This window comes from Gekko japonicus, unplaced genomic scaffold (assembly GCF_001447785.1).
Source record: "Gekko japonicus isolate JY-2015 unplaced genomic scaffold, Gekko_japonicus_V1.1 scaffold63, whole genome shotgun sequence".
NCBI classification, from domain to species: domain Eukaryota; kingdom Metazoa; phylum Chordata; class Lepidosauria; order Squamata; family Gekkonidae; genus Gekko; species Gekko japonicus.
In genome coordinates, this window is record NW_015168654.1 from 937,922 (window position 1) to 962,821 (window position 24,900).

The 24,900-nt window shown below is 43.9% G+C and overlaps 1 protein-coding gene across 1 annotated transcript in view; it reads left to right on the plus strand.

Annotated features, from left to right (window-relative positions):
- The window catches only part of ASXL2 (additional sex combs like 2, transcriptional regulator), a 106,667-nt gene that overhangs the window by 22,573 nt on the left and 59,194 nt on the right, over positions 1-24,900 (plus strand). Inside the window, exons 2-4 of the mRNA XM_015415121.1 lie at positions 12,054-12,136; positions 17,379-17,381; positions 19,596-19,704. Of these exons, the coding sequence (XP_015270607.1) occupies positions 12,054-12,136; positions 17,379-17,381; positions 19,596-19,704 (195 nt within the window). The remainder of the gene's footprint in view (positions 1-12,053; positions 12,137-17,378; positions 17,382-19,595; positions 19,705-24,900) is intronic.

A 24,900-nucleotide genomic window follows, 5' to 3' on the forward strand; every position in this document is an offset into this window, starting at 1 on the left:
TACATAAATTTCCTACTTGGAAACTGCATACAGTACTTACCGCTCTTACCTAAGCTCCATTTGAGCCCATACAAGACATCTCTCTAAAATGGTTACACATGAAAACAATCTTCCTAGTAGCACTCACGTCTGCTAGGCGCATATCAGAGATTGGGGCACTGTTGGTGCGTCTGGGCCTGTGTATTTTTCACAAGCACTTGCTTCGTACAGATCCTACTTTCATACCAAAAGTGGCTTCAGAATTTCACAGAGCCCAGGAACTGTACCTACCATCATTTTGTCCAGACCCCAAACATCCTAGGGAGAGGACCTGGCACACCTTAGATGTTCGCAGAACCCTAAAGGCATATCTGATCCGAACAGCTGATTTCAGGAAGACTGAGGCAATGTTCGTTAACATTTCTCCCCCAAACCTGGGACACAAGATGTCCAAGTCAGCCATCAGCTATACGATATAATCTTGCATCACAGAAGCCTACAAAGCTCTTCATCTTGCGGTGCCCTCAGGGGTTACAGCCCATTCAGTCAGGAGTGCATCCACCAATGCAGCCTAAGCCAAAAATGTATTGGTTGAAGAGGTCTGTCGAGCAGCCAGCTGGTCCTCTGTGTCAACATTCATTAGACACTATAAACTGAATATCTTCAAATCTGCAGATGCTTCATTTGGAAGGAGAGTTTTACAACACATCATAGAAGAGGAGACTGATCTCCCACCCACGGCATAGGGTACTGCTATGTAAGTACCCAAGATGTCCTCCGCCTCAGGGGGAGAATGATCCTTGGCACTTACCTTGAGGGGTCCTTCTACTCTGAGGTAAGGAGGACATCTTGCCCCACCTGAGTAGGTTTTTTCTCTATTTCTATGATTGTGTCTGAACTTTCTGAGTGTGGCTTTTATCTACTCTATATTTCTGAGTTTACTGTTTATGTATATAGTTCTTTCAGGGATCCGTGATCCTCACGCTCATTCCCTGGTTTGTTACTATTAACAACTCTATTCTCGTTTACAGTTCTTCAGATTACTTAGTATTAGGAAAGAGTGTTTTTTCCAGTACTGCTGCTGAGAAGAACTACTGAAGAGGGGGCATTCCCAATCCACACAGGAAGAGGAAGAAAGAAATTTGTTCCTGCCTCTCCCTGATAGGATGGTGGGAATCACCCAAGATGTCCTCCTTACCTCAGAGTAGAAGGATCCCTCATGGTAAGTGCCAAGGGTTGGTCCTACAATGCCAAGACCACGGCCATACAACCTGGAAAATCTACAACAGCTACTGACTGATTTGTTTTAAAACTTTTACTGGTGTAGTCAAGCTGATGGGTCAGTAGTTACCCGGATCCTCCTTTCCCCCTTTCTTGAAGATAGGGACTACATTTGCCCACCTCCAATCTTCTGGCATCTCACCTATTCTCTAAGAATTCTCAAAAATAATGGACAGAGGCTCAGAAATTACATCCACAAGTTCTTTTAGTACCCTTGGATGCAGTTCATCCGGCCCCAAGGACTTAGTTTCATTTAAAGAAACTAGGTGTTTAAGTACTACTCCTATGCTGATCCTAGGCTGCAACTCCCTTCCCTAATCACATGTTCTGTTTTTGCCATTTTGAGCACTGTTTCCCTCAGAAGAGAAGACTGAGGAAAAGTAGGACTTGAGCTGTTCTGCCCTCTCTTCATCACCTGTTATAATTTCACTTTCCTGTCCCTGCAATAGGCCTACCATGTCCTTGCTTTTTTCTTACTTTGAACATAACCAAAGGACTTTTTTTGGTTGTTTTTAGCATCTCTCACTAGCCTAAGCTCAAACTGAGCTTTAGCTTTTCTAACATTCTCTCTACAAGCATTGGTTTATTTATTTATTACTTCGATTTGTTATCCCGCCCTAACCCCTAAGGGTCTCTGGGCGGCTTACAGAGCGGGCTAATCACATTTTACCAAGTCTAACCTAGGGCCACAGATATACAGGGGTGGTGACAACCCTACCAGGCACCCTTTTTTCCGGCGGATCTTTGATTGTTGTCCTATTCTTGCGGGCGGTAGTCGGCGGCATCCTTTCCTGGTGCTGGGCTTTTTTGGAGTTCCCTTTCTTCCAGCTGTATTTGTTTATATTCATCCTTGGTTATAAGGCCCTCCTCCCATTTACTAAATCAGCCTTTTCTATATCTCAAATCTTTAGAAAGCCGTTTATGGAGCCACTTCGACTTCTTTAGGCTCCTCCCATTTTCCCTTCTCATAGGAATCATTTGTGATTGTGCCTTTAATATTTTGCTTTTAAGAAACTCCCACCCCTCTTGAACTCCATTCTGCTTAAGTATTTCTGGCCATGGGATTCTACCCTGCATAACTTTATGTTTGTTAAAGTTTGCTTTCCTGAAGTCTAACCTATATGTCTGACTCCGTACGGCTTTTTCCTTCCCCAAGACTGTGAATTCTAAAATTACATAGTCACTACTACCTAGGGTGACAACAACTTTCACCTCGTCAATCAGTTCTTCCCTTTTGGTGAGAATCAAGTCCAAGATAGCAGATCCCCTTGTTTCCCTCTCCACTTTCTGGAAAATGAAGTTGTCAGGAAGACAAATCAAGAATTTATTGGCCCTTTCATGTATGACGAATGTGGGTAGAGTGGCCATTGTTCCTAGCTGAGGAGGATGTATGTCACTGTACTGGTAGTATGCCTTTTCCCCAAGCAGCAAAATGATCTTGTTCTGTCTGTTGCAGTACAGCTGTGTAATTAGAAAAGCTTAAAAGTGTGTGTGTGTTGGGGGGGAACAAGATCTTGGTTGCTGTGTGTTGTCTAGTTCAACTTGCTGACTAGAAACAGGATATCCTGTATTGAGAATATCCCCAAAAACATGCCTGTTCTCCTTCCATGACATTCCAGATGGCTGTGTAGCTATGTTTGGTCTATTGCAGCAGAAATGAAAAGGGGTTTTGTGACACAAGACTAGCAAAATTAACATTTAGCCTAATCTCTCCCTGCAATTTAAAACCACTGTTTGTAAAATTACTCCCCCCTCTTTGCTTTCTTGGAGAGCATATTAGGCACTTGAAATGGTAACATGCCTTACCTGTCTTTCATCATAGTTTAAGACGAAAATATGACCAGTTCTTCTCAAAGGATTTGTTTTCTAGATCTTAATTTTACTCTGATTAGTGCTGTGTGTGTGCCCTGGTGGTATGTGCCTTTGGCAGCAGATGATGTCCTTGTGTGGGTCATAGAATGGAGCGTCTCACTATGTGGTTCAACACTGGACTCTTTCAGTATGGTGCTGTGTAGAAGAAGAAGAAGAAATTGGATTTATATCCCGCCCTTCACTTGGAGTCTCAGAGCGGCTTAAAAACTCCTTTCCCTTCCCCTCCCCACAACAGACACCCTGTGAGGTAGGTGGGGCTGAGAGAACTCTGACACAAACTGCTCTTTCAAGAACCGCTGTGCCAGAGCTTGTGAGTGACCCAAGGTCACATCAGCAGGTGCAAGTGGAGGAGTGGGGAATCAAACCCGGTTCTCCCAGATTAGAGTCCGCACACTTAACCACTACACCAAACTGGCTCTTAATGGAAGTGAGATACCAGGAGTCTTTAGGATCTCAGTACAGTGGACAGGGCCAGTAATGAAAACCAGTTACTGCTGATTGCTAGTGGTCTGCAAGCTACTGTATTTATGCAGAGTATAGCAATAATACTCTTTCCAGAGTGGGGGAACGAGGTGTTGGAAACTGGTCTCAAGTCAAATCTGGCTCCCAAGGAGGGGTGTCTGCCATCTCTTTGTACAGATGGTAAGGCAGAGGTAAGAGGTGAATGGAATAGTAGCTGTGGCAATGGGACTTGGCAGATCACCTCTGGGCAAAGGCCTTCCATGTTGCCTCATTCCAAATCATAGAATCATAGAGTTGGAAGTGGCCATACAGACCATCTAGTCCAATCTCCTGCCCAATGCAGGACCAGCCTAAATGCTTGCCTCCCATTTCAACATACCCAGATTTTTTTTGACACACTTGAAGCAAAGTATATCCTCTTGCTTTCTCTGGACACCAATTTATAGACTAGGCGAAGAGTCATTGGGAGTGAAACTGGGTAGCCTTTTGAATGTGTAAGAAAGCAGGAAGCTTTAATTTTCTGTATACCTTTCCCCTAACGTCTATACTTGAACAGTGTTTTAACTAGAAGATGTGATCTCACTGGTGAATTTGCAACTCAGAAAAAACTATCCATGATCTCAGAAAAACCTATCCATGATTTATTTATTTATTTTATGTATTATTAAATTTATACCCCGCCCTTCCCCGTAGGGCTCAGGGCGGCTTACAAGGCAAGCAAAGGCTTGCTAATAAAACATCAATACTCTAATACAGTTAAAAACAACATATACAATTTAAAACCATTTAAACATTAAGGTGCTCAGTAACCACATTCATTCCAGAATCTCAGAAACTCAGAGAGGGCGACCACAACCCTGACACAGCCCAAACATTCCCAGTAGGCATTGATAATAGATGTTATCCCACCCTTCCTCAAAGAAGCTCAAGTTGGGATACATAATTCTGCTGTCCTTCCTTCTGTCCTGATGGCAACCCTGTGAGGTAGGTTAGGCTGAGTGTGTATAACTGGCTCAAGCTCATATAGTGAGCTTCATAGCTTAAGTTTGAAACTAAGTCCCCTCAGTTCTATACCAGCACTCTAACCCTTGCACCATGTTGTGCATGTGTGTGTACTCCCTCATTTTTGAGCTGCTTGATCCCCCCCCCATATCAACCTGTGCTGAAACATACACATGTCTTCTGTCAAATGTTTCAGCCTTCCATTAAACAAAACAAAAACCTTATGTCAGGCAGAAAGGGAATGTAAATGGGGTGGCAGTAGCAAATTGCTTGGACAAATGATTAGGGACTGTGGTCTATACTGCTGCATACATCTTATTGTAAGTAGGATCCTATTATGTAATTTCTGTACCGCTTAATGTGTCGTGTGAATACTTACGCTGTACTTCAGTTCTTTCTGGTGATTCCAGACTTCTGATACCCTAATGTATTGGTTATTCAATGTCCCATTTTGTTGACTGTGCTGGCTCACTGTGTATAATCTGCCTTGAGTTCCTGTGAGAAAGGCGTACTATCAATAATGTAAATGAATTACGGTTAAGGGGGCTCGGCTTTACTAGACCTGGGCCAGCATGGTCCTGGTTGTCTCAAACAGTGATACTACTCCAAAGAACTCTCTGTGGGGGCATGAGCAAATCTAATTGCTGGCATCTCTATCTGGGCATGTCTAGAAGACTTGACCGGCACCATAACAGGAGTAAACTGAGCCTGGGATGCTTCTGTGCAAACCTTCGTTGAAAGGAAAATTGTATATGTTGTCCTGTACCATATTCTAGTCTCCAAGAAACAGGAGATCAGGCCGTAAGCCTTTGTTGCACACCTGTGCTTCCTATTCTAAGGCATTGGCTGTGCAGATTCTGCAGTTTATACCATCCTCCTTCAACCAGAGCACAGGACTGGGAGCCCCATAGTCTACCTTAATATTGTTTCACACCGCTGGGAGAAGTGAGAAAGTTTTTTCACACAAGTAAGGAAAAGGGGCAGATTTCTGCTGCCTCCAGGACTTCAGCAAATTATAGACCTGCCAGATCAGCAGGGTGTAAGAGTTCTAGGAAACTGAGTGTGACCTGATAATGTTTGTAACAGATGGTTGCTTGCTTGTATGGTGTTGGTGGCTTTGTTTCACTGGAGCGAGTGTGCTAGTACCATATCACAGTGCCTGGCCAAAGGTGCCTAACTGCTTGCTTTTGTGTCATATTCTAGATGGCTTGCTTTTGCTTTTTGTGGCTTTCTAAAATGAAAAACCGATGTGGCCTAAAAAGGATGAGGGTGGGCTGGAAGGGGAGGGAAAGCACAGAATGTTCTGTGCAAATCAATACATATAGAAGAAGTCAGGCAGGTTTGTGTTCCAAAAGCATATAAATCCTTCTTGACCTTGATGCGAGCGGTATGAATAACTCCAGAAGAATTATATATAACTGTAGAGGAGAATGATGAAGGCTAATGGAGTGAGCACAGCAAAACCCACATCATTCTGAATGCCCAGGCTGTGGAATCAACCAGGTGAGGCAGCAGGGCTGTTGAAAGATGACAGTGAAAATGAATTGGTAGGTAATGTTCAGGCACATGCTGTTGCTCTTTAGGAATGCTGCTGAAAGCCAGTGCTCTATTGATTATGGAAGAGAGAAAAACCGACATTTGGGGAATGGAAGGCAAATAATGAAGCTCTAAGCCAAGAACAAGATTTTCCATATGAGATTGTGCTGGGGGGAGGTAATAAGTAAGGCAATACTGCTTCTGCTAGGATTGATTTGTGACTGAGAAGGCAAAAAAATGCAATTGTGGGATGCATTGCTTCTACCTTCAATTTCTTTGGGAGATGCTTGCTAATCAGTTGTGATTGAATATTGGAGGTAAATGGTTATTTTGTTCTGTGTTAATATAGTCCATATAAAGTGGGTGTGTTGATATATAAATATGATGTGGATTGCTGCCTCTAGTGTTCAGAATTGTGCACAGCAGTTCCAGTACCACAGAAGGTTTTAATTGGGGTAGTGAGCCTCTGTTTGATGTCTGAAACCATAAAGTTCATTGTTTGCATGTTCAGACCACATATGCTTCCACTTTAATGGGCAGGTGCCTGTAAAGTATATCTTGTGGGTTGAGTTAATTGAGGAGTTTCTGCATTCATCATGGAGTCTTTTTAGGGTAAAATAACTTTCCTGCCGAATTGAGGTGGATTTAGTCATCCTCTATTTCTTTCTCCTGGTCATGTAGCTCATGTGTAGCAGGGGTTTGTTGGAGTTTTTCCAGATCAAAGGGCTCTGCTAGCTGAGCCCATTTGAAACTCGTTCCATTGTTTGGAAAAAATGTCTGAAGTGAAGTTGCCACTAACATAGGAAGGTCTTGGTCTCAAATCTCAACAGCATGCGTGTGATACCTTGTACTTTCTTGGCAACATCAGTGCATTTAGGGTGTGTGTTTTGCCTGTTTCTTCCCTCCTGGCAAATCAGCGTAAAAGTAAATGCTTCTGGCGAGTTGTTGGGCTTCTATAGTCTCTATGTTAATAGAGTTAATTGCACATGTTGTCTTAGCCATTCTGGTTTGGCACCAGAATTCTGGTCAGTGTTGGTATTTATTGAGAAGCCAGCCGTTGTATGCTAAGAATGTGCTGCCTTAGTCATGCAGGCTTTTGCATTTCCTGCTATGAATTTTTGCTAGGCAGAGGCTTGTATGATGGAAGCACAGCAGCACTGCATAAAGGGACCGAGGTGGCAGTTCCATCTTCTGTAGTGTCTTCTAGCACCTGTTCAAACAATACATTTAAAACTGGTCCCTTTCTGCTGCTGAAAGGAGCAAGGTTAACATTCACATCCTTTCCCCCTTGTCCAGTATGTAAATCTGAGGGCTTTTGCTGGAACCATTTAACACACTGGAACCAATTGCTTGGCTCTGTTCTCATTCTCAAGTGAGCTGTGATTGTCTGCTGTGAGGCTCTGGTGTGCTACAAGAAGACACCTGCAGTGCAGATTCAAGGAAGTGCGCCAAGCCTTGCATTGCAAGCAAAAGCAAAAAATGAAATGGGAGTTTTGAAGCATTTCTAAGAAGACCATTGAAATAAAAGAATCAGACTTAGATTGGGTGCAGAAATTGGGATTGTCAGTAGTAACTGCCCACATCCCACCTCTCTCGAGTTCGTCAACTGGAATTCTACTTTCTTATTGGTTCGAATAAGAGGAAGGGGAAGAGGTATAAGTTGAAAAAAAGTCTCATTGGACATACATAGTTCTATGGCTTTATTTGCAAGATTTATACCCTGCCTTTCTGCCCTCATCAGGGCCACCAAGGTAGCAGACAGATTTAAAAACATAATTTTTTGAGTTGTGATTTTGTTAAAACCAACAAAAATTATTAAAGCAATTAAAACCAGAGCTAAAATATACTCACAAAAACATAAAAATAACAAATCAATGGGTAGGAAGGAGGAATCATGAAGGGAATGCCAAATGAAACAAAGTTTTCATCTGCTCACGGAAGATGGCAACAGGAGTGGACAGGCGAATCTCTCTGGGGAGAGTTCCAGAGTTTTGGTGCCATGTCTGAGAAGGCCCTCTCCCAGGTTGCCGTCCACATAATCTCAGAAGGGAAGGGTACCTACAGCAGGGCCTTCATAGTGTTTGGTAGGTTTGTAAGGGGTTAGGCAGTCCTTCAGGTATGTTGGTCCCTAGCCATACAGAGCTTTAAAGGTCAGTGCCAGGACCTTGAATTGTGCCAGTGTAAATGGGCCAAGAATTGGAGTGATATAGTCCCTGCATAGGCAGTTGTTTGTTTGTTTTTGCAGAAGTTGATAGGATAAAAAAGTTGTTCAGATGAGGTAAGTGGAAAAGGCATATGTTTGGTGGGCTTGTTGTATTCTATAAGAATTCCAGACGTGTTTGGAACCATTGTGGGTTAGATGGAGGTTGACAAAATGAGAGGATCAGTCTTGATCCAAAAGATCATGAGGAGATCCTTGCTTGTGAATTGCATCATTGCTGCCATTCCTTTCTTGCTATATTAAAAAACACAATCCCAAGCTGCTGTTGAAGGTTGGCTGGTACAGGTACAGCTGCACCAGCTACACTGGCTTCCAGTGGAGTACGAAGTCAAGTTCAAGGTTTTGGTATTGACCTTCAAGGCCTAGAGCGCTCAGGGACCAACATATCTGTGGGACTGTCTCCTCCATTATGTGCCCAGGAGAGTGGACAGCAATTTGCTGGTGGTCCCTGGCCCCAAAGACTTCCGGCTGTCCTCGACCAGGGTCAGGGACCTGCAGGATTTTATGCAATTCTGCCAGGTTTTTGGTTGAGGACAGTGATGGTTACCATATTGGCTGGCACCCTCTTCTGCTCTCTGTACTCCCTGCCCCTCTTCCAGCCCTGCCCGCGAAGTGGTCAGTAGTCTGTAATTGGAAATAATTGGAACTCGCCATCTGAGTCTTTTAGATTTGTGGTTTTAATGTTATTTAAATGTTGTATTCTATGTTTTGATTGTCACTGAACATTGCCCAGAGCACTGCAGTAGCAGGGACTGGGCGATCCATAAGTCTAACAACAACAACAACAACAACAACAACAGTAGTAGTAGTAGTAAAAAAGAATTTCTGTTCAAGCATTGTCTGAGCAAGGGGATAAAGAAAAGGTGAAAGCACTCAATTGCAATCCCCTTTCCCTATGATCAGCATTTATCCTAAACTATTTGTTTAATTAGGATAGCTTTCCTTGAAATACAGTAAAGTTCAGCATTACCTTGGTTCTCCTGGTTGGGAACTCTCTGCATTGTCCCTGGCTGCATGGACAAGGTGGTGTTCCTAGGTGAAAACTTAGCCCTGGCATGGCCTGTGGCTCCCTGGTTAGAAGCTGTAGAAGAGAACTTCTTTCTTTCTCCCTCTGAGAGGAGGACATCTTGATGGGTGTTTCCCATCAAGATGTCCTCCTTATCTCAGAGGAGAAGGACCCTTCATGATAATTACCAATGGCCCTTTCTCCCTCTGAGAGGAGGACATCTTGATGGGAAACACCCACCAAGATGTCCTCCTTATCTCAGAGGAGAAGGACCCTTCACGGTAATTACCAATGGCCCTTTCTCCCTCTTAGAGGAGGACATCTTGATGGGAAACACCCACCAAGATGTCCTCCTTATCTCAGAGGAGAAGGACCCTTCACGGTAATTACCAATGGCCCTTTCTCCCTCTGAGAGGAGGACATCTTGATGGGAAACACCCACCAAGATGTCCTCCTTCTCTCAGAGTAATTACCAATGGCCCTTTCTCGTGCCCTGAGTAGTTGTTGTTTTTTTAAAAGAACCCTCTGTCTTTCTACTCCCCCCTCCCACTTGAGGTGACATTCCTTTCCCAAAGCAAGAATGTACAGTCTCACAAATTGTCTGCTTCCTTCTGTGTCCCTAGGTGTCTCCTTCCAGCAGGGCGTGGAGTGGTCAATCATTGTCCTGCTTCAGCTAGAGTCATTAGCATAACCAAGAGTATTCTGTGCTTGGAGGGTGATGGCTTCGTCAGGCTCCCCCTTTCTGCCAGCTTCTTATTTCCAGCTGGGCTGCTGTTCATGGACTGATTGTGGTCCCAATGAGTGTAATGTCGGGTTGAATTCTTGAACAGTGGGCATTTCTCCACAGGTCTTGTGCTTTAAAAGAAAACATTTCTGCGTCACTTTGGCTGGCTTAAAAAAGTAACAAAACAGGTGTAAGAGCTAGATTTTATTGAACAGAGAAACATGTTATCGATGTTCAAGGTTCTACTTTCTGATGCTCAAAGGGAGCTACTCATAATCCCTCTCCTGCAAGAGGTTATTCAGATCTGTTGCTTGTCTCATCCTGTGGGCTTGGAACACGTTTCATATTTTTAGTATGCCATATGGTCCTATTCTTCTGTAGGTGGCATATGGAACAGTTTTCCCCTCTTCTCCTCAATAAAAGCTACAGAAGTTAATTTCAAATGAAATGGGAAATACTGTAGAACGTATAAGGCCCTTGAGGTGCAGTGAACTGCTTATGTCTGGCACGATACGATCTGCCTTTTTTCTTGCTGCATCCTTTCCCCCCCCTTCCCTGCAATACGGGAATCACTGACACTAGCATAGGTCAGTTCAATATTCATTTTGCTTAAGGAAAGAATAGCTTGTAATTCTTTCCTTGCTCTCTGGAGAAGAAAACTCTGCAGCTGTTTGCTTGCTTGCCAAGTTATGTACATTGTGCAAAACAGCACAGTACAGCTGCATTTTGGAGGTCTGTATTCCATCCAGAAGGGAATGGCTGTCCTAGATCCCAAATAGACTGGGACCAGCATATATTAAGAACCACTTACTCCCCATGAACCTACCTACAAAGTAAGATTTTCTGCCAAGGCTTTCCTGTGGTGTGTCCTTGTCTTCAGAAGTTAGGTGGGTGGGTGCTGAAGAAAGGGACTTTCAACTCTGCGGACAGGAAGGAAAAACAGCATATGCACTTGGGATGGTGTGCAGTTGGTAAGGGGTTCCCCAAAAACAGTTTCCCTCCCAGCTGGAGGTGGTCTTCTACTACATAAGGAAAGTACTTTGTCTAAGGTTAAACATGGCCCTGAGTCATAACTGCCAAAGTCTAGCTTCTACTGATTTTGTACTTCATGCATCATTTCAAACGACTATCCATCTGGCTGTGTTTAAGGGCAGCTGTGTTGTTCTTTATCTCTGCAAGGGGCTAGAGAAAGCTTTGAATAACTTACGTTTTCCAAGAGAGAGTAACTATTGCTTTCAGTATGCTTTGGGCACTGGGCACTAACTGGCCTACTTAATCTGCAAAGAACTTCCTGAATCGTGGTTTTCAGACTGTAGTATATCCTAGGTTAGCCTTCTGTCATGCCCTGCAACCTTGGTGGAAAGAGTCGATGGCTGCAGCTGGCTGCCTTGGTGTACCTCTGTACCTTTCGGCATTGGCAAATATAACTGTGTGATCCTGAAACAAAAGCTAAGGATGCTTGGTAGGATGTTGAAATCCAGGACTGCCAAGGTAGCTGGTTCCAAGTTCATGTTCAGTAGACAACTAAACAGGGAGGTTTAATATGTGGGTGAAATGGTGATGGGGGGTGTTCTGCACTTGGAATATATTAGGGCAAGTTGATCACTAGCACAAGATGCAGGCTTCACTTGAGCTGAAAGGGAAACAGATTGTGGATGCTCAATATCAACATGTCACAGAGCAGCTTTTAATTTACACTGACTTCTATAGGGAAAACTGAAGGGAGCTGGGGAGCTGTTTGGAATGACTCATTCCTAAGGGATGGTACAGTCTTAATGCTGAACAAGTATATAGTGGCCATTTCAGGAAACTGGTGGAATGGGGGGAAATAGTGGAAGATGGTGATCTCTGGATATGAAGACATTAGAGAGAGCATGAAGGGTACCTAGCAGGCAGTCTTGCTCTATGTGTCAAAGCAAGCACAGAAGTCAGTAAAGAATATTTCTTTTAAAATGTGCTTTTTTTGCCAGGTTCTGGAGAAAAATCCCAACACACCTATGAGCCATAAAGAGATCCTTCAGGTTATCCAGAAAGAAGGATTGAAAGAGATCAGGTGAGTGTTAATTGAACAATAATTTTAAAATTTATGGACTCATCCTATAGTCCACCTGTATCTGCTGTGTATCTGGTAGTGCCAGTTGCCTGATGTATCTCCTTAGTGTCATAGTACCATGTCTTGATCAAGACATCCACTTACTTAATAACAGCATCTCTAACATAATCCAGCATACAGTGAAATATGTATGGAATTATCTCTTCAGACAGCAGTCAAGCACTTGGCTTTGGCACTATTCATATTACCTCTGTGTGGACCAAACAGCTGTTCAATCTCTTTGTTTTAGGACTGTGGGAAGATAGGCTTGTAATTGTGGATGTCCCATGTTTACCCCGCCCAAGTAAAAGAATGTTATACGCTGTGTTGGGAGAGATGCTTGATAACAGGAAGAAGCTACTTTGCTGTAAATCCAGACAGAATTGCGATCACTCGTTTAACCACTCAGACTGAGTTGTGTGATGGCATCATTAAGTCTGTTCAGAGGCAGAGCATTGCTTCATTTGTCTATTGTGTCATTAGAACCAGGGCATTTGGTTTTGTGAACATAGTTTGCCATTTGGCTTATATCACTAACCTGGATGCAAATCTTTTCTGCTACTAGTAAGAAAGGTTAATTTTCAGACAAACATAGGGTGCTGAAATTGCTGAAATTGCAGCCCATCAAGAGAAATCAACAGTAGTGAACCACCTTGGAAAAATAAAACTTGCAGAAGAGAAGAAGAAGGATTGGATTTATACCCCTCAGAGCAGCTTACAATCCCTTCCCCTCCCCACAACAGACACCCTGTAAGGTAGGTGAGGCTGAGAGAACTCTTTTGAGGACTGCTCTTGAAGAAGCTTGGATTTATATACCACCCTTCACTACCCAAAGGAGTCTCAGAGCAGCTTACAATCCCTTCCCCTCCCCACAACAGAGACCCCGTGGGGTAGGTGAGGCTGAGAGCTCTCCTGAGAACTGTCCTTGAGAGAACAGCTCGGAAAGAACTTATGACTGACCCAAGGTCACACCAGCAGCTGTGCGTGGAGAAGTGGGGAATCAAACCTGATTCTCCCAGGTTAGAGTCCGCACTCTTAACCACTACACCAAACTGGCTACAATATTTCCAAAAAGCTCCCTTTTCATGCTAAAGTTTTTGGGGGGAACTTTTGATCCAGCCCTTGGTCATTGGTTTTTTTAAAATTATAATGCAACTTACCCTCCACCAAATGCTCTTTGGAATAAGACTGCCTTCCTAAATGTAGTCAATTAAGGTGCTCTCCTCACTCATTCTGAGAGGCCATTTCAAAGGGCTGGGGCCCACCACAGAAAAAGCCTATGATCTCTCTATAGCCATACAAACAGTCCTAAGGGAGGGCAGAGCACCTTAAGGAGAGGGCTGTTGGAAGAATGCAACTGAGATCCCTGGACTATGAAGGGCTTTAAAGGGAATAGCCAGCAGTTTGAATAGGCCCTGGAAATAGATAGCCAGCACAGCTGACTGAGCCCTGAAGTTACGTGTTCTGAGTGGCTGATCCCACAGTGAAGCGCTGCTGCTGCATTTCATAGCAGCTGGTGATTCTGAGATGTCTTTGAAGACAGCCCCACATACAGCACATTACAGTAGTCCAGTCTGAAGGTTCCAGTAGTATTGATCAGCATAGCTAGGTCAGCAAAGTCTCGAGAATGGCCAACTTGCAGGCTACAAGTAATTGAAGGAAGGCACTCCTAACAGCAGCCTGTTTATCAATTAGCAAGATTGGGTCCAGGAGCACCCCCGAACCAGATCTTAGCTGTATCTAAGAGGGTTACATCAGCACCAGCTAAGCATTTTGCCTTCCAGCCAGTGTCATATCTGTCTTGTCTGGATTAATCTTCAGTCTCAGACATTGGCAAAGGCACTCCAACTCCTTAATGCTCTTCTGCACCAACACCTTAAAGGTACAGCAACCAGAACTGAACAAGACTGCTTTTCATGCCCTCTCTTTTCCTACGTTGGAAGCTGCCATTAGAGTAATTGTTTTTGAAGTCTTCAAGAATTCAGTGTACTGGTTCATGTTGCTTGGACAAGCTGCATCTGTCAGGGCTGTGGAAAATACATACCTGGTCCAGTTCCTTGACTGTAACAACTTCCTGGCAAATATTGCAGTTTCTTCAGGAAATGGTCTATGATTGGTCACCTGATTCAGTTGGGAGCTCTGGTTCATGAAGCCTTCCTGAGATAGAACATCTGTTTTTATATCTTTTTTATCTTGAAAAGGCTTACGCCACTGCTTGGAAGTATGGCATCATCAGAGTCCTGTATAGATTTGGACTGAAGACATTTCCTTATTGATGCAGAACATTTGAAGAACAGTGTTCAGATTTTCATCAGTACTACCTATTATGTGCTGTTTTATGGGAAGAAGGCTGTGTTTCAAGGTGACTGTTCTCTGTGAAGACTAATGGAATTGCTTCAGCACTGCAGCCCACAACTGGCACTGTGTGGATGATTTCAAAATACATTACCCACGTTCCAGTACGTGCCTTACTGAAAGACAGCTGCAGCAAGTCCTTCAGTGCATGTAATGATGAGCTGTATCAAATGATTATAAATGCTGTCAGCCTATGTGTTGGGTGTTACAAGTCAAAACACTTCAGTATTTACAGGGTTAATGATGTTTGTTATGATCAACAGAAAGTCACAGTTTTGTTACCAATCTGTTTAGACAATAGAATGCCCGGGAACTTTGGAGCTAACTTGCTGGTCTGATTGGAAACCCATGTGTCAAGTATTTAGCATATTGGCTTCTCCTTCCTGTCTTTGTTCTGACTGAAGAAGGGATACTCCATTCTTCCTGCGTTTTACCTTTTAGCTGTAAGGATGTAGGCATTTTAGCTCTTTGTTATTTTATATCCTGTGTACCTTTTCCCATGTTAGGTTTATAGTAAACTTTTATATTTTAAACACACCATGGACTCAGTCTCTTAATACTTAGTCTGCTGACTTACTTAAAAGAATCCCAACACTATGACTGTCTGCACTTTAAGTCATGTCTTACACTGTGGTCTGGGAATCTAAATAGGACCAAGCAGACTCTCTAGTGTTTATAGAGATTAAATTCTTGGGGTTGGTACTGTTACTACCATGTATAACCCAGCTAAAGGTGAAATAAGCAAAGGCATCAAATATTCTTAAAGTGCTGGATTGCTCCAACCTGAAAGTGCCTCCGTAGTCTAATTCATTAGTGCACAAAGAAGCTCTGCTATGTGTAGCCTCTAGACAAATGCATACAACCACACAACTTGCCATTTGGTATACAGGGAACCCTCTGAATGATTTAATCCGAATCCTCAAATCATGTAGTGTAATGGCAAAAGCAGGAAACAATAATACTCCAATGATGATCAAATGAATCTTTTGAGAAACCAGGTAGGAAGCTGTCCTGGTTCAATTGAGAACTGGAAATGGGATCCATCCTCACCAGTACCTGGTGAAGGGGAAGGCCCTCACTGGTCTGTGTGCCTTGTATTGCTCCTGATTATGTATTGCTCAAGCGACGATGGGTTTCTCTAGTACCAAATTACTCCATGCCTTCAGCCAGCTGATTTTCATCATGTGAGCCTAGTTTCATTTCTGGATGAAGATGTCAGTTGTCATGCTTTCAATGTTTATAAATGATTGGCTGGCTGCTGTCCTTAAGACATTGGTTTCTGATTGCTGACAGAAGAATGGCTTGTGTCCACTGAATAGCAACTTGAAGAGTGCTGCGAGCAGTGTGATCCAATGTGGCAGGTCCTGGAAGCCGCTGTGCCCAAGGTTTCTACTTATGTATGAAAAACTATGCAGCCTGTCAAGTGTAGCAGTTCATTATTGCTTGTGCGCAAGCTGGGAAGCTGTTGTTTACACGCCTGTGATTTTTGGGAATGCTTTTTCTTATGCAACCCGTTTTGAAAAGCATGCAGGCTTCCATCTTGGTACTTACAAGGCTCCCCAGTCAGTTTACCGAATGAATGGTGAGTCTGATGTTCTTTGAAACCAGAATGCAGAAAAGAGATTTCTTGGCCACTGCAGAGCAGTCAGAGAACTCCTTTTGCAGTCCCTGGCCACCAAGGGAGGCCTGTTGCCTGTACTCCTCCTCCACCTCCTGTTCTTTTAGCAGCAGCCTCAGCACTTTTACTGCAGAGGTGGGGATCATTTCCCTGTTTTAAAAAAAGGCTCTTTATGTGACATCAACATGCTTTCTCTCACCCATCTGTACTCCACCTTCCATGAGTAAGTTGGCATAACCCTAGGATTTTTTCCCCTATAAAATTTCCCGCTTCAATGTTGTTCAAGAGTAGCAGTTTGGAGACTTAGTACAAAGTGATGCTATTTACCCCAAGTGCAAAATTTCACATGACTGTCCTAAAGCAGAGTGGGTTGTCATGCACCCCCCCAACTGAACTATTTCAGACTGAAATGCCTTCTTTCACCTGTGTGTTGAGGCCAGAAGATCAGAGAGATGAAGTATCCTCTGTTAATTAAAGCAGAATGTCTCATTGAAGTGCATTGTAAAGATGGCTGGGCTGATAGCAAATGGTACTGGTTGCAAAAACGGGGATATGTTTTTTATTCTCCCTGCTGGGTAATACAGTCTTACATGTGGGTGAGGAAACAGTGTGATAAGTCTCTGACAATCACAGCTACTCTAGCAAAGTGAGTTCCCAGGAGGAGACCATAACACTTCATAGCGTAAGAAATGGTTCTGATGTTGTTTCAGTTCTCTCCCATAAACTGCAGGATAGTCCTTCCTGTCTTGAAAGTCATCCTTAATGGACTTTATGGTTTCAGGGTCACTTGTGAAATTGACATATATTTGCTTGTCTGCCTCTCCTCCATTGTAATTTAGGAGGGCCGGCAGGAAGGAAATGGAGGGCTGACCTCCATTGCCTGTGCTGTCACCACACACAGGTAGCTTCACTCCCGCTCAGATCCTACCCTCAGCCCATTTGAAAATCACTGCAGCTGTGCTCTCTGAAAAATCTGATATGGACCATCTTACAACAATGTCTCAAGAGCTAGGTGCTGTGTAATGATTGAATTAGAATGCTACCTGCAGTTTACAATCTATAAAGACAAGGATGTAAAGAATGGTCATAAAATGGAAGGGAGAGGGGAGGCTGAGAGGGTAATCAGTGGAAAAATTTGTGAAGTATTGCTTTATTAAGTATTCAAAGAACATTCTTTCTCTTCTCTCCCATCCTTCTGGTTTTTCTTTTCTGGACTGCAATCGACTCCAGAAGGTAAGAATTGTTGCTGATGTTATATAATATAATTGAGCTGACATTGCCACCGATTAAGTTTAAGAAACAAGCCTGTTTTGCACATCTGCCTTGAAGCCGAATAACAGCAATATTGTTAGATTAAAAGGTTATATTTCTCTGTGTGTTCTGCCTGTTTGAGCCTGAAATTTGAACTGGTTTGAGCCTGAAAGCTAAGTTTGCTGCTGCTGCTGCTGCAGCAGCAGCAGCAGCAGCAGCAGCAGCAGCAGCTAGCCTAATGGCCTTAGAACAGCTGGTGTGTTCCTGCTTAACAAGGAGTTGCCTTTAGTTCCATTTGACCTGTGCAGTCATCTTCTGCTTTTGGTGGCTGGGGCTGGGGCTTTGCTCAGTGAAAGCACCTTAGCACAGGCCCTTCAGCTCAGATGATTTCATCTGATTAACATTCCCGGCTCTTCTGAGCTATCCTGTGTCTTGCTGTAGAAAGTTTTGACTACTCCATTAGCCTTAGAGGCATGTCTGATTCTGCTTAGCAACCTCCCAGTTCTAGAGTGTCACCAGAAAACATGAGATGCATCCCTGGAAGACTGATGCTTGTTCACTGATGGGTCTTGTGCTGGAAGTAGGTAGCTAGTTGTGCAAGCCGCTGTGGGTTTTATGATCATCCCCAACAGCAGTGAAGAGATGTGGACAATTCAGGTCCAGGCCCAACCCCCACAAACTTGAAGGGGTGGGTGAATTTCTTGAGTATGTTTTATCTCCCCCCCCCCCACACACATTCATATTATGATTTGGCCTAAATGTGATTATTAAGATCTCTGTACTGACTCCTTGGGTTCCTCCAGTTCTAGATGCAAAGGCTTCTGCTTGCATAGATGCTAAGCAAGAAATATGAATTAACCAAAGCAAACCTTAATACTGGATTGTAGGCCTGGCGGGATCTGGTCCATGGGGTCGCGAAGAGTCGGACTCGACTGTGCGACTGAACAACAACAACAAGTAGTAAGGACATGTGTGGGTAGAACCTAGCTTGCATATGAATCCTGGGTAGTGTTTCCTTATCTATCTTTGGTACTTGGTCAGCATTTTCCACATCTTAGGTCAAAACTTTCTGCATGTTGCAGTCAAACTTTTTGTACTTCAAGTACCGCCAAACCAAATGGCTTTAAAGCAATGCACAGGAACAAACCCTACTTTATTAGCTTTAATCACTTCAGTTGCTTTTTTCTTTGTTGAAATTCTCAAAATAATGTACAAAATACAATCAATGTTTAAATGTCATAAATCATTACAAAGGCCACATATAAACAGTGGCAGAAAGAGGCAGGTTGCTCAAATAGTGCTAATTTCCATGTTGAGATCTAATAAATGTTTCTTCCTTACCCACATAGAATGTGGCTTGCAATAGTGTAAACCTCTGTCTGGTATACAAGTTTTCGTTTGCCCTGGGGTCATGCTTCTCTGCTTGACATCCAAATGTTCAGCAGCCCTTAAGTGTCCACAGCTGAGCTGTGGTAGTTCTGGTTTTTTAAAGTGCTGTGGTTGTGGTATTCCAAGCCAGCATTTGTTGTTCAGTCGCACAGTCGAGTCCGAATCTTCGCGACCCCATGCATACCTTGAAGCATAATATCTCTTACCCGGCATGCTCAAAGGAATGAATCTCAGCAATTCCCGAAACTGCAGTGAGGCTTTAAAAAACATTTGAATTGACTTTTGATGGCTGGGAACTGGGTCGTATGAGGGTAGAGTTCCAGTGGTTCAAGGATTTCTTACTTTAAGCATGAGCTCTGGGGATTTGCCAGGCAACCAATTAAACAAAATACAGAGGGAGAAACTTTCCCCAGAAGTCCACCTTTTTGTTCTGTTGTCTGAATGCCAAGAGCAAAATTCCCTCCGAATGCAAAGAGAGAGAGAGAGAGATAGGGAGAGAATTTATCAGCCATTTGTGCAACACATTGGAATCTTTCTTTCACAGTTTGTTTAATTTACCTGTTGGGAGCATAGATTTTCACTCTAGAGGTTACTGGCAGTGTCAGCTTCAGAGTTCAGTAATAAATTTGGCCATATTTCTTAATCTGTTGGATTTCTTTTGGCACCCTGAATATGTTGGCTCCTTTAATGCCTGGCTTTCAGTTAAACAGGGAGTGAGGCATTTGAATCATTAGCAGCTGGCCAAGGCCATTTCAGGTGTTTCTTCACTGTGTTCTAAGGGGGCTAATCTTGCGATTCTGTTTTCAGTGGGACTTCTCCTCTTGCATGTCTGAATGCTATGCTGCACACCAATTCCCGTGGGGATGAGGGCATTTTCTATAAGGTCCCCGGGAGGATGGGTGTCTACACACTGAAGGTAAGTGCATATCTTGCTGGAAGTCAGAAATGGTTCTTGGATCATTTCAAAGCAGTAGGTGATTACAATTAGAGCTTCCCCAGTGGGGTTTATGAGAGTCTCTCTGAACATGAGCAATGTTATGGGCATGGAACGGCGGTCACTGGCAGTGTGGGGGGGTATTTGTGAATTTCCTGCATTATGCAGGGGGTAGACTAGATGATCCTGGAGGTCCCTTCCAACTCTATGATTCTAATGTTGTGTATTGGTTCTTGGCATAGGGACAGGCTGTGGCTCAGTGCTGGGGCATCTGCTTTGCATGGTTCAATTCCTGGCATCCCCACTTAAAGGAGATCAAGAGAGCCCGTCTGGTATAGTAGCTAGAGTTCAGGACTAGGATTCATGAGACTCAAGTTCAAATAACCAGCCTCCCATGGAAACTCACTAGGTAATCTTGGACCCATCACACACTCTTAGCCTCGCCTATGTCACCGGGTTGTTAGGATAAAACAGAGAAGGAAAGAATAGCACAAGCTACTTTGGGTCCTCATTGGGGAGAAAAATGGGGAATAAATGAAATAAGTAGATGACATGCACGTGAGACCCTGAAAAACAACTTCTAGCTGAGTAGACAATACTGACCTTGATGGACCAGTGGTCTGATTCAGTGTAAGGCAGGTTCATGTGTGGCCTTTGGACTCTGATGCTTTGTAATCATGGAATGTTAGCCTAAAGAAAAGAATTTCCAGCCCTAGAGGTTGGTCCCCAGTGCAGCCCCACCTAGTCATGTCATTTAAACCGCATTATCCATAGAGTGACGTTCACAGCTAGATTAATGGAGATTGGATTAGGCAGCGCACCAGATTTGTGGCTAAAATTATGCCCTTCACCTGATAACTTGAAAAAATGTTGTGTGAGATCAGTCTGGCATGTGCATGCTGAATACCTGTGAGCCATAGTATTTAATGTGTTGTCCTTTGACCAGGGGGACCTGGATTCTCTTTACCGGTATTAGGCCACAAAGCGCATTGAGAGATCTTGGCACACTCACCATCTCCAGTGGTCACCATCTCCTGTAGTCTGTACTTGGGTTTTTTTAAAGAGCTCTCAAAACAGCAGGCAAAAATGGATACATGCGGTTTAGGTAATACTTGATAGTTCAACAGTTGGGGAAGCTATACCCTCTTGGCTTCTTAGAAAAGATGTAAGAAATCAGGTGCCTGTGGTCTCCTTGGTAGGGGTGGGCACAGATCGAAACATCTGAGGTTCATCTGGGTCCGTAGTTCATGGGTTTTCTAGATGACGGACCATGAACTTTCATGGATTTTGGCCATTAAATGGACCAGTCCAAGTTCCATATGTCTGTGACTTTGGGACACACTAGAATGGTCCCTTCTCTGGGCTAGAGCTGCCAACCTCGCAGCGTTCCTCCGGCTGACTCTCTTCTATCTGCCCTCCAAGTTGCATGCAGTTTGGCTTGGGGGTGGAAGATCCTAGTTTCCAGTATGCAAAAGGGAAGGAGTTTGTCAACCTCCCCAAAAAGCTAGAGGCATGAAAGTCACAGTGAACCTCTCCAGGATTCTCCTCTACCTGCTGTCCAAGTTGTGTACAGATTGGCACTGGGGGAGGCCGAAAAGATACTAGGGTGCAGTGTGCAAAAGTGGAAAGAGTCTGTCACATGAAACCCCCCCCCCCCCAAGCTAGAGGCATGAAAGTCGCAGCGGACCTCCCCAGAATGCCCCTCTGCCTGCCTTCCAAATTGTATGCAGATTGGCATTGGGGGAGGGGGAAAAGATCTTATGGTCCAATGTGCAAAAGGGGAAGGAGTCTGTCAGATATCCCCCGGTTGCCTGACAATTAATGCCTTGGCCAGGTTGTCTGGCCCACGGACTGCTTCCACAGACCAAATGGACTGCCTGGAAAAATTCATAGTCCATGGGCGGTCCATTGAAAAGCACAATTGCATGGACTAGGGAAACAGTCCAAGACTCCCCCCTCCAGACCATCATGGATCTTGGTCCTTATTTTGGCTCATGCCCATCCCTTCATAACAACACTTGTGGCAGGGTACGAGCTTTCATGATCGCTGCTCACTTCTTCAGATACTTCTTCAGTTATCTGAAGAGGTGAACATTGACTTACGAAAGCGCATAGCATACCACAAATTTTGTTAGTCTTTAGGGTGTTACGGGACTCTTGCTCCTTTCTACTGTAGAACTAGAAGAGGGCAAAGTGGAGAAAAGGCATATGAAAAGGAACCATCCCAGGGCCATGGCTCTGTGGCACAGCCTTTGTTTGGCATGCAGTAAGTCCCAGGTCTCCAGTTAAAAAGGGAACAGGCACAGTAGGTGATGTGAAAGATCTCTGCCTGAGACCCTGGGGAGCCACTGCCAGTCCGAGTGAACAATACTGATCTTGATGAAATAAGGGTTTGATTCAGTATTAGGAGACTTCATGTGTTCATGTGTGCTAGAGTAGAGTAACATCCATGGTATGATGGTGTTGGACTACCCAGAGTCCCAGTCCGTGACTTTATCCACTACGACTGGCTGATAGACTGTTGAGTTACTGACAAGGTATTTGAGATGCATTTGAGAGGCTGTTCTCAGTAGCACATAAGAAGAAAGAGGAAAGTCAGGGCTTTTGGAGGGTCTCTTTGTTTCCGTGGAAGCTTACCGGGGGATCTGGATGAAAAGATTAGTGTTGATGGACAAGCTTTCAGCAGGCATTTTGTAATGCTTCGTAATCATGGAATGTTAGCCTGAAGATTTTAATTGACCATTGTCAATTAATAGCCTGATCCATTGTCTTAATAGCCTGAACAGACAGAGGCCAAACAAAGCCATATTGTGTGAGGCCCTGTTCTGCAAGAGCCCAATTCCTTAGCTTCCAGGTAAGGTTGCCAACTTCCAGGTAAAGCCTAGAGACCTTCTGCAATCACAGCTGATCTTCAGACTACATAGACCAGTTCCCCCAGAGGAAATGGCTGCTTTGGAGGGTGGACTATATGGTGTTTTGCCCCATCCAGGTCTCTCCCTTCCCCAAATAACTCCAGCCCCAGGTTTCATCCCCCCTGCAAATCAAAATATGTTCCCTTCTTTTTTTCTTTTTTCTTTCCCTTTTTCCTTATGGTTTTCCTTAATTTCGTTTTCTGTATATTTTCTTTTATGTATTTTGTTTAAAATCTTAATAAAATTCATTATGTAAAAAAAAGAAGTCCCTCCCCAAACCCCACCCTCCTCAGGCTTCACCCGAGAAGCTCCAGGTATTTTGCAGCTCAGACCTGGCACAACCCTATCTGGCACAGAAGCTTGCTGGGTTGACCTTGGGCTAGTCACAAACTTCAGCCTGCTTACCTCACACGGCTATTGTTGCTGTGAAAAAATGGAGGAGAAGAGGAGGACGATGTTACAAAGCTGCTTTGAATCCCAACCAGGGAGTATAGCGGGATGAAAAACAATAAATGCAAATACAGAAGGAACGTTCTGTGAAACTGGAGACTGACCAGTGATTGCAGGATGAAGATTCATATTGACTGTAGTCATGAAATGGCGCTAAAGTGATCCCTTTCCAAGAAGCAGTGCTGTCTGTACAATTTACATCTCACCCTTCCTCCAAGGAACTCAGACCAACATATTTGGTTCTCCCCTCCTCTGTTTTATCCCTACAGCAGCCCTTTGCATTCAGTCAGGCTGAGAGTGAGAGAGATCAACTGGCCCAAGGCCACGCAGGGATAGGGTGGCCAACTCTAGGTTTGGAAATATCTGGAGATTTTGGGGATGGAGCCTGAGTGGGGTGGGATTTGGGGAGGGGAGGGACTTCCGTGAGGTAGAAGAAGAATAAGAAGAGATTGGATTTATAACCCCCCTTCACTACCCAAAGGTGTCTCAGAGTGGCTTACAAACTCCTTTCCCTTCCCCTCCCCACAACAGACACCCTGTGAGGTAGGTGGGGCTAAGAGAACTCTGACAGAAACTGCTCTTTTTCAAGAACAGCTGTGCCAGAACTATGGCTTGCCCAATGTCATCCAGCCAGGTGCAAGTGGAGGAGTGTCACGGACTGGAATTCAGGCAGAACGAGCGAGAGATAGTCCAGGTCCAGATCAAGGTTAAAGCTGAGGGGTAGTGAGACAGGAACCGAATAACAGAGTCCAAAGCACAAACTGAAAGCGTAGTTGTCAAAGCCAAGGTCAAGGAGCCAAGAGTAAGCCGTGTAACCGGGAGATGTGTTGCAAAAAGAGCTGTGTGGTTTCCTGAGCTGAGGGAATCTTGGTGCAGGGGATAAAATGAGCCATCTTAGTGAAAAGGTCCACTACTACGAGGATGCAGCTATGCCCTCTGGATCGAGGGAGGTCCACGATGAAGTCCATCGAGATGGTATCCCAAGGCTGGGACAGTATAGGCAAGGGGTATAGCAGTCCCGAGGGCTTGGCTGGAGGTCCTTGGCTCGCTGACATACTTCACAGGAGCTTGACAGACCGGGTGACATCAGAGCGTACACGGGGCCACCAGAACTCCTGTGTCAAGAGGTGAGTTGTTTTGTGTTAACCGAAATGCCCTGCAGGGAGAGAATCACGGGTCAGATGCAAGAGTTCTGTCTGAAGGGGACCAGGTGGTATATAAAGGCGATTCCGGTGTAACAGGAGACCGTCTCGGGTGGTGAGCAATGTTCCCTCTAAGGTGTGCAGTCTCGTGAGCAGAAATTTTACCCTGTGAGCCAAAAATGGTGCTAGCTTTAAAACTGTGAGCGGGCCGACATTTTTAATTTTTTTTAATTTCAGTGTACAAACAGACAAAACATACAAACATAACATATTAACTATTATCATTTGTATTACAAGACATATATTTATATTAAACTTATTTATATGGAACATATTTGTATTACTTATATGACTCTTTCAAACTATATTTTAGAAATGATTTTTACATCATACAGTATCATCAAATTCCATTATGGAAAGACATTTAATTTAGCCTCTCTTCTTCCTTTCTCTTTTTTCCAATAATTGAAAACACTGTCAATGTTAATATTATTCCCAGTATTCATATGCAGTTTTATTCTCATTAAGTTCTCCAGGTGATCTGTTTCTAACTGACTTCTTATCTTAGTTTTGATGGCATTCATTAAGCTAAAACCTCTCTCACAATCAGCACTTGAGGCTTGAAAAGTTCCACACACATCCAGAAGAAGATTTAGCTCACTGAATTGTTCTTG